Source organism: Perognathus longimembris, chromosome 3 (genome assembly GCF_023159225.1).
Source record: "Perognathus longimembris pacificus isolate PPM17 chromosome 3, ASM2315922v1, whole genome shotgun sequence".
Lineage (NCBI taxonomy): Eukaryota > Metazoa > Chordata > Mammalia > Rodentia > Heteromyidae > Perognathus > Perognathus longimembris.
In genome coordinates this window covers 123,079,258-123,093,062 of record NC_063163.1, presented here as the reverse complement: position 1 = coordinate 123,093,062, position 13,805 = coordinate 123,079,258, and the positions used below count along the sequence as shown (strand labels likewise).

At 49.3% G+C, this 13,805-nt stretch overlaps 1 protein-coding gene across 2 annotated transcripts; it reads left to right on the top strand.

The window, feature by feature from the left end:
• Nucleotides 1-307: 307 nt before the first annotated feature.
• Endod1 (endonuclease domain containing 1) lies at nt 308-13,096 on the top strand. Of its 2 annotated transcripts, none has more exons than XM_048344084.1 (2): nt 308-565; nt 11,902-13,096. In XM_048344084.1, exons 1-2 carry the CDS (start codon nt 410-412, stop codon nt 13,090-13,092), a joined length of 1,347 nt encoding a protein of 448 aa, XP_048200041.1. In that variant the 5' UTR covers nt 308-409; the 3' UTR covers nt 13,093-13,096. The 2 variants fall into 2 exon arrangements, with proteins under 2 accessions (XP_048200041.1, XP_048200040.1); XM_048344083.1 differs by having other exon boundaries at nt 308-709.
• Nucleotides 13,097-13,805: the final 709 nt, after the last annotated feature.

Genomic DNA, 13,805 nt, shown 5'->3' with positions numbered 1-13,805 from the left:
AAGGCCCGAGGGCGCTGCTCAGGGTTCTCAGCGCCTGGACCGGCCACCGACCCTGTCCGGCGCGGGCGCCCCCCGAGGACCGCGGGTCCGGGGGAGGTGGCGGGGTCTCCGGCGCGGGCGCCCCCCGAGGACCGCGGGTCCGGGGGAGGTGGCGGGGTCTCCGGCGCGGGCGCCCCCCGAGGACCGCGGGTCTGGCGCGGACGCATCCCCGCGGGGGTGGCCGCGTTCCAAAGCCGCCGCCCGGCACCGCCCTCCATCTTCCGGGAGGCCCGGAGGGAGGCGGAGAAGAGGCGCGGCCTGAGCACCGGGACCGCCTCGCCGCCGGAACCGTCCCCGGGGCTCCGCCGCGCCCGCCCGCCCGCCCGCCCGCCCACTCCCCGCGCGTCCCGGCCGCGCTCGCCCGGCCGCCATGGACGCCGCGCGCTGGCTGGCGCTGGGCGGCCTCCTGGCCCTGGCCGGGCCCCGGGAAGGCCGGCTGGTGCGCGAGCCGGGGCCCACCTTCGGCGAGTGCGGCCGGTTCTTCTATGCCGGGACCCCGCCGGTCGGCCCGGAGGCCGAGTCGCAGGTGAAAATCTGCCAGCGGTCGGGGGGCGCAGCGCGCTTCGCCACCCTGTACGGCGCCGCCGGCCGCGCGCCCATCTTCTCCGCCTTCCGCGCCGCGCGCCCCGCGCCGCCCCGCGCCGGGCAGCGCTGGCTGCTGGAGCCGCAGGTAGGCGACCCCGCCCCGGGCCCCGCACTTCCGTGCTGCAGTCGGAATAACTGGGGAGCTGGGTGAGCGGGAGCCTTCGGCGGAGCCGCGGGGCAGGGCGCGGACTCAGCGGGGTCTGCTCCCGGCGGGGTGAGGACGGGAGACCGCAGCCGAGCGCGGGACGTCCGGCGGCACCGCATTCGCGGGGACGGGGCCCCCACTTCTGCGGGTGCGGACCTGGAGGGGCCGGCCGGAGGCGTCGGCTCGCCGCCCGGGGCGGAGCAGGGGCGCTGCCCCTCGCCCAGGCCCCGCGCGCCGCCGTTGGGGGCTCTCCAGGCAGCCGGACTGCGCAGGCGGGCGGCGGAATCCCTGGGCGGGGACGCGAGGCGTGGGGCTGCGAGATAAGAGCGAGGGGTTCCAGGCGAGCTGTCCGTATAGCATAGCCGGTGTGGGAAGCCCGAGACGTCAGGGCGCTGCCCGGCGCCCAGGTGCGTGCGGGCGCCCGGCTGCGCAGCCCTCCCAGACAGGCGGGCCAAGCCCCCTGCACCGCCCTCGGGGCGCTCAGGCGGGCCGGACGGTAGGGGCGAGGGAGGCGGAGAGGACGGGAGGACACGGCGCGGGGGCTCCGGAACGCACCCGCGGCCCCTCTGAGCCCCTGGGGTCGGCTCCTGCCAAGAGCCCCACTGCAGAGGTGCGCGGGGCTCAGCAGCGCGGCGGCCCCCCGTGCTCCCAGCACCGCCCAGGAGCGGTCCGGCGACGGAAGGGGGAGGCAGCCGGGCACAGCCTTCCCGCAGTGAGTCAGCCCGCGCCGCGCTGGCCCTGCGATTCCCAGCCTTGCAGCTCCCCTTTGAAAAAAGCTTCTGCATGGAAGGTTTCCGAAACTGAGTCACACTGCTTGAAGTCTGTAGGGCGTTGGCTGCCCAGCACCTGCAGGACCAAGTCCAGACTGCAGAGCCAATTTACAAGGCCCTCGGTTTCTCACGATTCCCTCCCCACCCCTCTTTGCGTCCCAGCGTCGTGGAGCTGCCCAGCGCCCTCTCAGACCTGTCTGCGGTTTCCCTTTGCCTGGTAGCCTGTCTACCCTGCCCCCGCCTGGCCCTTTGCTCCCGCTAGAGTGCCAGTGGTATGGCCCCCCAGCTTATCTCTTCTCTGCTTACTTGAATACAGGTTCCCATGTCTGCCCATGCTGGGGGAGGTTGGGAGAAACCTTCTTTGGGACAGAAGGAAAAATGTAAAGGAACCCAGGAGGCAAAGAACTGTTGCGGTTTCATGTGAAAAGTGTTTGCCTTTACATTGAGAATGGAGAGACAGGAAGGCCTATCTTTCTCTGAAATATGGAGATGATCTAAATCTCATGTGTATCCATTCAAGATTAATTTTCTTTTTTTGCCTGTCCTGGGACTTGAACTCAGGGCCTGATCACTGTCCCTGAGCTTCTTTGCTTAAGGCTAGCACTCTACCACTTGAGCCACAGCACCACTTCTGGCTTTTTCTGTATATGTGGTGCTGAGGAATCGAACCCAGAGCTTCATGCATGCTAGGCAAGCACTCTACCACTAAACCACATTCCCAGCCCTCCATTCAAGATTCGTAAAACTCTGACAACTAGGTTTTGAATTAGTGCATGAGACCTGAATCTCAAAGGAATTTCTGAAATCCTTTCCATTTAATGGAATAATTTTTTGCAAAGGATGCCAATGATTTCCACAAAGTATATTGCGAAGTCAAGCCAAAAGCCAACACATGGTAAATAGGAACACTTGAAGGGAACTGTCTTTATAATCAGGAATAACAGTGAGCAGTTATGTAATCTTATGACAACACCGTGGGATAGATTAGGAAACTGGCTCAGAGGGGTTACTGCTCATGTCTCAGGTCACACAGACTGGATTTGAATGCATACGAGTAGCTGCTCTCAGTCTACCTCACTTTGCACACTGCAAGGAGAAAGGAGAAGGTGAAGTTTGAGAATCGTTTCCTGGGATAATGTCATTGTAGAGGTGAATTTTTGGTGTGGACCTGAAGAAAATGGTAAAGCCAATTAGGCAGATTATCTGGGCCAGATTATTCTGGTCTGAGAGAATAGTAAGTACAAGGCCCTGAGGTTTGTATGCTCAGCCAAAGTGGCCAGAAGGGTGAGTGAGAAGAGTAGCAGGAGATGAGATCAGAAAGGTGAAGAGGGAGATGACAGGTCACTTAGGATTTTGTGAACTATAAGAAATTTGGTTTTTGCTATGTGAAATGGGAAGCCATGGTGTTCTGAGAAGAGTTTTGACATGATCTGTGTGGCGTTCTCGTAGAGTCATTTTGGCTTTTGGATTAACAGACTAATGGGGTGATAGGTAGAAGTGAATAGACTAGCTGGGAGTTTCAGTGATCTGGCAAGAGACCATGGTGAGACAATGGTGGCCTGGCCAAGGGTGTAGTGACACATTTGGCAGCATGACATTGTGGTTCTGGACATACTTCAAAGAGACAACTAAACTCTTTGGGATCAAAGAATGGAAAGGGTCACAGATGACTCAACAGGTTGGGCCCAAGCAACCAGAAGAATGGGGATGCTGTAAGATGAGAAGACTTGATAGGAAGAACTGGCTTGGGACAGCTAGCGCTCTCCCCACCCCCCACCTCTCCTCCTCTCTCTTCCCTTACTTGTTCACTCTTTGCTTATTTACTCACTCACTCACTCACTCACTCACTGACGAACTCACAGGGGAATGAAGCCAGCAAAGCTAGTGTGCTCTGAAACTTAACCTAGTGATGCAGGGACCTAATGTTGAGATAGCAGATGGACTCCGCTCCAGCTCTGTGATGGTGTAGGAATTTCTCTTTCTTTTATGATTATTGTAAGCTGAAATCTTTTACTTTGCCAGTGGTGCTGTGGTCCCTAAGCATGGCTCCAACACAGGTTGGCCCCATAGGTGCCTTCCCCATGTGCTTCTGAGATGAATGACAGTGTGGGTTTCAGGAATTCAGTATTCATGACAAAGGGAAGGAATTGATCCAAATCAGAGTTGTCATTTGAATGGACCAGTATGCATTATTGAGCAGGGCCATATAAGGAAATAGTCACTGTTGATGTCTTTGAAAGATTGAGCTTGGAACATTTATGACGATTTCAAGACACACAAAGTATGGAGAAAGGAAAGCCAGGTTTGTGGAAGATTAAAAAGAAAACATTTTTTCCTCACTCATGGGCATTTCCACTGTGCCTGCTGCCATGGCACCCATCCTAGGTGGAACATATCCCCTGGGAAGATGTGTACTGTCGGACGTGGGTGATGGTGACCTTCATTTTTGCACCTCATTTGGATGGACTTCACTTCTGTAATCTTTGCTATCTCTCCATGAAGTCCTGTTATCTCTTATCAAAGTCTGCAGAATACCTGGAAGGTCACCTTCAACCTGGTGGTCCTGTGGCCCTTCTCCACACTGAAACCAGAGTAACTCTCACAACCTTCATTTCTGTGGCCTCTGTAGGGACCTTCAGACACCCTATCTCTTCAGGCAGACATAGCTCCTTATCATAGCCTTCAGAGTTGGCCTGCCGTGCTGCTGTCAGCCTTAGCCTGTGTTACATGCTCTCCTAAGTCTTGAACTCAGGCCACTGTGGCTTTTCTCTTGTTCTGTTAAAAATATTTCCATGTTCTCTCCCATCTTTATACTTGCTGGGTTTTCCCAGTTTTTGATTTTTAATTCCCAACTACATGAGATGTACATAGTATTTTGTAGCATCCATCCAATACACCTTTCTTTACCAACATGTTGCAATTACATATCAATTTGTATAACTGACAAAATGTTAGCCAGCTCAACTCTTCAATTCTTTCAAGGTAGGGCCAGGGTCATTGTTGCTCACCAATGTCGAGACCCAATAACAAGGGACACCAACCATCTGTAAGGGGCCATATAACCTCTGTTGTCCTTCTATTCACCTGTGCAGTTGTCGGCCCCAAACAGCCACAGACGATACAGAAAACTATTTATGAAAACAGATGGTTGGGTTGGTGCATGGGTATACTTTGTTGGCCCCTGATCTCTGACAATGCCAACACTTAGTACGTAAATAACACATTTCACTGGATATTGGACACGTAGTGGAGTGAGTAGCATCAGTGACATTCAAAAGCTGTGTGATTCCTATTGCCCAGCCTCAAGTAGAGACCTGGGCCCATTTTCCATCTAGGAGTTTTGTTGTGGTGGTAGTCATGTTTTTGTGTTTATGTTTTTGTGATTATTAAAAAGTATTTATGGGCTGGGAATATGGCCTAGTGGCAAAGTGCTCGCCTTGTATACATGAAGCCCTGGATTCGATTCCTTAGCACCACATATGTAGAAAAGGCCAGAAGTAGCTCTGTGGCTCAAGTGGTAGAGTGCTAGCCTTGAACAAAAAGAAGCCAGGGACAGTGCTCAGGCACTGAGTCCAAGCCCCAGGACTGGCAAAAAAAAGTATTTAAAGATCCCATTTCTCAGAAAGCTAATCTTCACCAATGCATGTATCTATACAATATTCCAGAAGCTTTCATCATATCAGAAGGCATCTGTGTACATTTGTTATCCTTTATTATAGCCACCAAGGTTCTCTGAGACCACAATGAGCAAATACTCCTTCAAATAACCATCACAAACAGGGAGTGAGAGGGTAGAGTTGTAATGGGTGAGCTTTCACAGAAACAGTTTATGCCATTAAGTGCTATCATCTAGACATGGAAGACTTGTAGACTTCAAACACAGTCTGCTTCATCACATTTTTTTGTTGTTTTGTTTTGCAGTCCTGGGGCTTGGACTCAGGGCCTGAGCACTGTCCCTGGCTTCTTTTTGCTCAAGGCTAGCACTCTGCCACTTGAGACACAGTGCCACTTCTAGCTTTTTCTGTATTTGTAGTGCTGAGTAATCAAACCCAGGGCTTCTTGTATACAAGGCAAACACTGTACCACTAGGCCATGCTATCTGCGCTCTTGGAAGCAGCTCTGCTTTTCCATGAGTCAACCCTGACCTGCATCCAGGTTCCTGAGTGCCTTGTGCTAACTGTTGCTATCTCCCAGTTTCTTGAACTGAATGAACATCAGGGCGTTCTTCAGGTTGTTGACCAGGTTGGGTGGCATTGGTTGCCTGGAGGTGGCAGAGGGGTCATGTGTATTCAGAGATGGTATCAGCTGCTCGTTTACACAGCAACAGCAAAAGCCCTTCATGAAGTGTTAATGTCATGTGAACAAATCAATCCCAGGCAGGGCAGTCTCCAAGGTGACTTACACTATCCTTTTCCAGCTTGGGGCCTGGGACCCCCGCACTAGCATCCCCTGGCAGCGGGGAGAGTGCCTCCCTGGGCCCACCCAAATCTGCGTCTGACTGTTACCAGGCCTGGGAACCTGCATTTAACAAGGACTTTCTTGTAGCGATTTTCCAGGCAGCAGTGTTAGGCCATCACAGGCTAGAAAGAAGACTGGTGAGGATGCAGCCCGGCAGCTCCTAACCCAGAGTTATGCTGGAGTCACCAGACAGCTCTACAAGCTCCTGATGATGGGCCATTTTAGCTTTAGTTGCTAGGATTTAGGATGCTAGGTAGGCTGCTCTCAGGCAGCTTCTCATCTCATTTCTCAGAGTGTAGAAAAAAATAGAAATGGAAGCTTCCAGATTGAACAGACTTGTCCAAATTCTGCAGCACATAGTGAATATTAAGGAAAGGAAGCACAGCTCAGAGTAAAGCATGGCTCCTGGGAGTGGTGAGGAAGGAACCTAGCAATGACCAGGAATGATGTGTGCTGGCCAGGTCTGCTTCTGGAGAGGCTTGAGCTGGAGTACTTCCTCAGCTGAACTGAGAAGCAGTAGCCATGGGCAGTGCCTTCGCTGGCTGCTACGTGTGTTGCTTGCTTACAGTTACTGCACTTTTAAAATTCCTCCTCTTGATTAGAAAATTTGTGGAACTGGGGCTGGGAATGTGGCTTAGTGGTAGAGTGCTTGCCTAGCATGCACAAAGCCCTGGATTTGATTCCTCAGCACCATGTAAATAGAAAAAGCTGGAAGTGGCGCTGTGGCTCAAGTGGTAGAGTGCTAGCCTTGAGCAAAAAGAAGCTCAAGGACAGTGCTCACACTCTGAGGTCAAGCCCCAGCACTGGCAAAGAAGAGAGAGAGAGAGAGAGAGAGAGAGAGAGAGAGAGAAATCTTGTTGCTCTTGTTGCTCTTCTGTGCTCTCTTCCCTTCCACTGTCTTCTCACTGTGGAGGGAACCTGTGTGCCCACTGTTTTCCTGGGATTCACGATGTGCAAAGCACAGGCCAGCAGTGGAAATGCTGCCCTTCCCAAACAGGACGAGAGAGAGAGAGAGAGAGAGAGAGAGAGAGGCCTGGGAACCCAGAGAAAGGGCATTCACTGAACGTCACAAGGACCAAATAGTCAAACAGGAAATGGAAACCTCAGCATTTCTCTGTCCTAAAAAAAAAAAAAAGTTGGAAGAAGCAAAAAGGAGCATGTTTCTAGTTCTTTTACGTCTGTTTCTGTACCCAGGAGGATGAAGAGGACTTTGTTGTTGCCTTTGTGAGTGAGTGGGCAGGGACTTGGCTTCCTTCTCTCTGAGAGCCAAAGGCCTCCTTTAATGTCTCCACAAACATCCTTCATCCTCTACCCTGGCTTCCTAGGCCTCAGCTTCCTGCTCAAGGGCAGCTCTTGCCCACTGGGTATTTCCCATGGCAAAAGTTTCTCCAAGGCCCACTCAGGTCTGTCTCACTGTATTTTATGTGGCTCTTGGGACTTTGATGCCCCATCCTGCTCTGATTAGATTATCTGATGCTCCAGTGCCAGCCCTGTTCAGGGTGAAAAGGGTTTCCCTCTAACCTTGTGAGGTGGTAGTAGTGACAGCATTTGGGTCCCAGTGTGTGTGTGTGTGTGTGTGCGTGTGTGTGTACACATGCATCTTAGTTCACATAGCAAAAGCAAAATCAGAACACATCATTCAGATTGTTATTTAATTGTCAGAAAGCTAAGACAAACTACAAAGAACATCGCCACTTGTCCCCACAGTTATCTGGGAGCTGTCTGGGCCCCCTCCTGCCCTGAGAGCTTGTCTGACTCTCCCTATGTGCTTCCCAGCCTCAGTGTGACAGCCTCCAGGGGAGGAAACCCCTCCCTCTCCATGAATCCCTCCCTGCCGGACCTACCAAGGCCCTTCTCCTTGAGTACCTTTATCATGCAGAGAGTCATGGGTGCAGAAACAGACAGCCATCTCTCTCACGAGCCTCATCTGCAAGTGGGTGGGAATCCTGTGTGCTTTTGAAGATCGCATGGAGTCTACAGAGATCATCTCTCAGTAAATAGCAGTCACTTCCTAGTGTGCAGGCCATGTGTCAGGTGTGCAGGCACAGAGACAAGTGAGCACGCAAGATGCATGGCAGGCTGCTAAAACTGACCCCCGCTCACCTCTCACGCTTCTGAGTGCTGTCTGCTCTCCTCAGTAGGCCCACCTTGCCCTGCCCCTTCAAGTTGCCCATGCCTTCTCCTCCTTCTGTCCACTGATTCTGTCCCATCTTTCACCTCTTCACACCAGCAGTGCCATAGTTGCTTCTGTACTGTTGGCTCTGCCTGTCGGGGGCAGGCATGTCAGTCTTTTTGTACTCACAAGTCTCCTGTGTTTCATGCTCATGGCTTCTTTCTCTGCCCTTGTGTCTGGACTTCAGAGCCGGTCCTTTTCTCTTGCATATTCCCCTGTGCAGACAGCTGATCACCTTCCTGCTCTCCCAGTGCTGGGATAGAGATTCACTTCCCAGGGAAATGGTCCCTTGTTCCCCTCCTCTTCTCTTCTCGGCAGTTTCAGGACAGGTTTCCCTCAGCCTGGGCATATAGCTGCCTACCTGTTCCTGATGTCTTCTACCTTGCTTATCATTCCCATTTTTCTATTGACACCATTTCCTCCCAGTTACCATGAACCTACCATATGCACAGTCTTCATTATGACTCAGACAGACAAAAAGTACCCAGGATGACCCATCCTTGAGGAGCCTTCTAAAGCTACAAGTCTAAACAACAAGGAGAAAATGCATAAGAATCCCTGACTGATAGCCTTGCCTTTTTCAAATCTCCTAATGTGCTAAGCGCATGTGTATGCATATATGTCTTTAAAGCCAGCCCTTGGTAATTCCTGGTGGACTTGTCTCCTCTCCCTTTGCCCCAGCCCTCCTCACTCTCTGCAGAACCTCCTTGTCTTCCTGTGTGTTTGAGACCCTCTGTCACCCTCTGCCCACTCCCAGGGATGTTCTTTTTCCACTGTTCTGTGACCCAGTCCCAGAACTGGTCTAGAGACACCTGGTCCCGCATAGGAGCAACTTGTACCTACCATATCTATGAGCTATGCCAGAGAAATTGCTTGTGAGGGCAAAATGAGTCTGGCAAGAGTGACCAAAAGGAGGAAGAGAAGGCATGAAGCAGACTGTGCAAAAAGAATGCTGGTGTTGCTACCACTACCATTTCCAGTGCTCCTTCTATTGGGCGAGTAGCCTATAAGACAGGCTTAATTCTCTCATATTCCCTTACTGTGGTTGTACCATCGCTATCACTGTATCTCATCTGAGTACCCTGGATACTACATGTATGTGTGTATTAGAACTAGGGAGGGAAAGGGAATATCAAAATTGAGAGACAAAGGATAAAAAGACAAACAATTCCAAAAGCAATACTTAGAAAACCATTTGGTGTAAACCACCTGTACAACTCATTGGGGGAAGGTGGGAGGGAGAGGCAGGGGGGATGAGGGAGGAGGTAATAAGTTGAACAAGAAATGTGCTCACTGCCTTACATATGAAACTCTAACCTCTATGTATTTCACTTTGACAATAAAGGGTGGGGGGAAGACAGGCTTAAGAAATACTAGATGGGTTAATACTTCTCCTCTGGGACTTCTTTTTTTATTTAATTTATTTATTAATTGAACACAAATTTTTTGGACAGGTTGTTGTGCAAAAAGGGTACAGTTACATAGTAGGGGAGTGCGTACATATCTTGTGATATCTTACGCCCTGTTTTTCTTTCCCTTCTCTAGGTCAGGTAGATATATATACAATATACAATGTATCAAGAACATATACAGTAGCCATGTGGCCGCGCCCAAGAAAATTCGCCTAGGGCTTTAAATGTAATGTCAACATTAGACAATATGTCGACAGTAGTCTTATATGAACGTACATACCTAGCTTTTGAGCTATTGTATTCCACTGAGAGGTCAGTTTTTGACCTTTATGTGTTGAGTAATTGTTTGGTTTTAGTTACATACTGTTGGGTCGCTGCTCCTCTGGGACTTCTTAATTTTCCAACCTTTATTTTTCTTACATGTATATAATCACAAAAATTGAGTCTGTATTTAGTTCTAAAACCCCAAGCTCAAGGGTTTAAGTAGTTTGTCCTATCTGGTATGAGGAAGCAGGCCAGCTCATTGAGAGAAAGAATATTGTTCTTTGTACTAAATTTGGAAAGGAATTGAATATTAAGATTATTTGTGGGGTGGGAGGCTTGTAGAATGGAGACAGCTCATTCTTCTTAAACCTACTTAACATGTTGAGATTAGAAAAAAAACAAACAAACCTTTCCATTACCCACAGCAACTGCATCACATTACATCAGTAGCCAGGGAGACCAGGTCAGCTGGGAGGTGGCTCAGGCCCAGGAGCTTTGTGTTTTCCTCCTCCAGAACCTGCTAGTAGAGTGCCTGGGTGGGTGGGGGGGGGTCTGTGTACGGGCTGTGTACAGGCTGTGCCATGACACATGGTGTATTTTTGTTGTTAGGATGCAGTGCTGTCAGTAATTTACTGTAATTGAAATAACCAGACCATTAAACTGTCTAAAGAGGGCATGGAAAAACAAAAACAGGTCTTCCTTTAAGAGACAATGTAGGCGTATATATGGAGATGGTTTTAATCAAATAATTTTTACAATTTTTAATAGTTTCTCATATGTGAGGTAGATATTTTAGTCACACACACACACACACACACACATACACACACACGGCTTCCCTTCTGAAGTGGAGAGGCTGCCACAATGTACTTGGTTAGCTTCTGAGATAAGTGACCTGCTAGTGACAGAATGCTTATTTTGTTTATATTTTTTTCAGGATGATTTTTTTCAACAAAGCCTATTAAAATATTTGTCATCTTTGGATCAAAACAGGTTTTGTCTTGGCTAGAACTGGTCTTGAATGAGGAAGCAGATTAGATTAATGTGGTAAAGTGGTTTCATGAAGTAATGCCACATATTTGGATGATTCCAACTTACAAAATACTACATCAACAGAGACAGTATTTTGTGGTTGTATAGTTTTATTTTTATCATTATTTTATATAAATTTTAATTAGTGCATATTGGTAGTACAAAGGGGTTCCATTGTGATATTTCCATACATATACAATCTGTACTTTGAATTCACCTCCTTTTAAAGACAATTTTAACAATTTCTAGACAAGTTTTATTATTCTGTTCTTACCTATGTGTATTAAGTATTCCTGTCTTTGCTCTGTCCTTTCACCCACTGTCCACTGATTTCCACCTCCAAATGGTCCCTGACTTCCATTCACATCATTCATTTCCTTAAGGCCCAAATTCTACACAGGTGACACTCTGGCTCATTTCACTTAATACAATCTATTTCCATCCACTTCCCACAATACAATCTATTTCCATCCATTGTTCTGCAAGCAACTGTATTCTTCTATGGCTGAGTAATACTCCATTGTGTGTGTGTATGTGTGTGCGTGTGCGTGTGTGTGTGTGTGCCACATTTCTCCATCCATCCATTGGCTGATGGACACCTTTGCTGGTTATCTAGTTTAACTGTTATAAGGCTGCCATAAACACAGTATGCAGACATCCCTCTCTCCCTCTCATTCCCCTTTCCTCTGTCTTTCTCACCCTCTCAGTCTTTTCTCCTTTGGCTTCCTCACTTTTACCTCTTTCTTCTCCCTGCACACCTGCAAACAAAGGTGAGGTAGACACAGAGCAAGACAAGAAGCAATCCATTTGAAGGATGCTCTCAAACAGCAAGATTGTGGGCTCCCAGAATGAAGTGTGTGTGTGTGTGTGTGTGTGTGTGTGTGTGTGTGTGTGTGTGAGACACAGACCTCTCAGACCCCAAAACTAGAAGTGATAGAGTGTTAGGGCTTCCCTAGAGCTCTGGCGATTCGAGTGCTCCCTCATATGAGCAGAGGGCCATCTGAGTACTATTCTGTCTTTCAGATCGACGACCCCAGCAGCAGCCTTGAGGAGGCGACAGAAGAGGCCCAGGCTGTCACCTCTGTGGGCAATCTGGGAAGCAAGCAAGCTGTGAATAGTGACTACCTGGACTCTGACTACCAGCGAGGGCAGCTATACCCCTTCCCCCTTGACGATGATCCTCATGTGGCCACATTTGCTCTCACGAACTCAGTTCCCATGACCCAGTCCTTCCAGGACCGGTGGTACATGAACCTCAACAGCCTGATGGATCGGGCCTTGCTCCCTCACTGTAGCCCTGGGGATGACCTGTACATCCTCACAGGTGCAGTGCCTTCAGAAAGCAGACTCAGAGGCAGAGTGGCCGTCCCTGAGTTCATCTGGCTGGCAGCCTGTTGTGCTGTGCCCGGAGGTGGCTGGGCCATGGGCTTTGTGAAACACACCCAGGACAGTGGCATCATAGAAGATGTGATGGTGAAAGACCTTGAGAAGCTGCTACCCCATAAGCCACAGCTATTCCAGAACAACTGTGGTGAGGCTGAGCAAGACACAGAGAAGATGAAAAAGATCTTGGAAATGGTGAACCAGGTCCAGGATGAGGAGAGAATGGTGCAGTCTCAAGAGAGCGCTGGTTCCCTCTCCAGCGCCAGGAGCCAGAGGTCTGCCCTTGGGCCTCCAGAGGCATCCAAGGGAAGTAGTGGCTTTTGGGGTTTCATCACGACCTCTTTCATCAGGCTTTTCCAGTTAATTTATTACCTAGTGATCATGTTCTTGAAGGGCACTATCTATCTCCTGTGGTATGTGACCACGCAGGTGGTTAACGGCATAGAAAGCAGCCTCTACCATCTAGGCTCTGCCATGGCGTCATACTTCATGGCCATAGGCGCGGAGCTGGTGAGCCTTCCCTGGAAGGTGCTCAAGGTGGTGGCTAAGGTCATCAGGGCTGTTCTCCGGATCCTCTGTTGCCTGCTAAAGGCTGTTTGCCGTGTCCTGAGCATCCCTGTCCGTGTGCTTGTGGATGTGGCCAGCTTTCCTGTATACACCGTGGGTGCCATTCCTGTTGTATGCAGGGATATTGCTGTGGGCCTCGGTGGCACTCTTGCTCTGCTCTTTGACACTGCTTTTGGCACCATGGGTGGCCTATTTCAGGTTGTTTTTAGTGTCCTCAAGCAGATTGGCTATAAGGTTCCTTTTGATAATTCTGGAGAATTATAGAAGTTAAAAAAAACAACACCTGTCTTGTCAGTGAATTAGCTTTTTTTTTTTAAATCCAGAAAGCTGGCATGTTTTATCTTTCCAGTGGGTTTCTGGTCATTGTCAAGTGTCATTCTATCAACACGCCTTTGGTGAGGGTGTTTGCCTGTAAAATTTGCCAATAAAGATGGTGTACTTTAAACTTGACCCAAGAAATGCTCAGGGTGAGACTAGGAGGAGTCATCTTCTGTGTAGACTCCCTGCCAGTAACAACGTTATTCACTCACTCTGCTATCCATAACATCCTGGTGTTAGTTTGTAGCCATGAAAACTTGCAAGGCAGGAAGAACTGGCAGGAGTGCCACTTTAAATCTGAGGCTTTCTGAGAAAAGGAGACAGGAATCTTGTTCCTCCCGTTACTTTTTCAGGTTTAGGCATACCATCTAGATATCATTGGTCAGCTTGCTTCTTTTTCTCCCGCACACAACTGACATTGATGAAGTGCAGAAGAAATAACTTCCTTTTGAAGACAGAATCTGCTATATTTCTTAGTTTTCCATGGTTCTCATGGGTCTATTAAGCTTTGAATTTACTCCAAAGTTGAATTTTGCTGGCATTTTTCTTTGCAATAACAATAAGCATTTTATGTCAAATATGGCCTAAAACTTTGAAAGAAATCTTTTTTTGTATGTTGCATTGTGCTAGGGCTTTGGTTCAAGATCATCCAAGTCTCA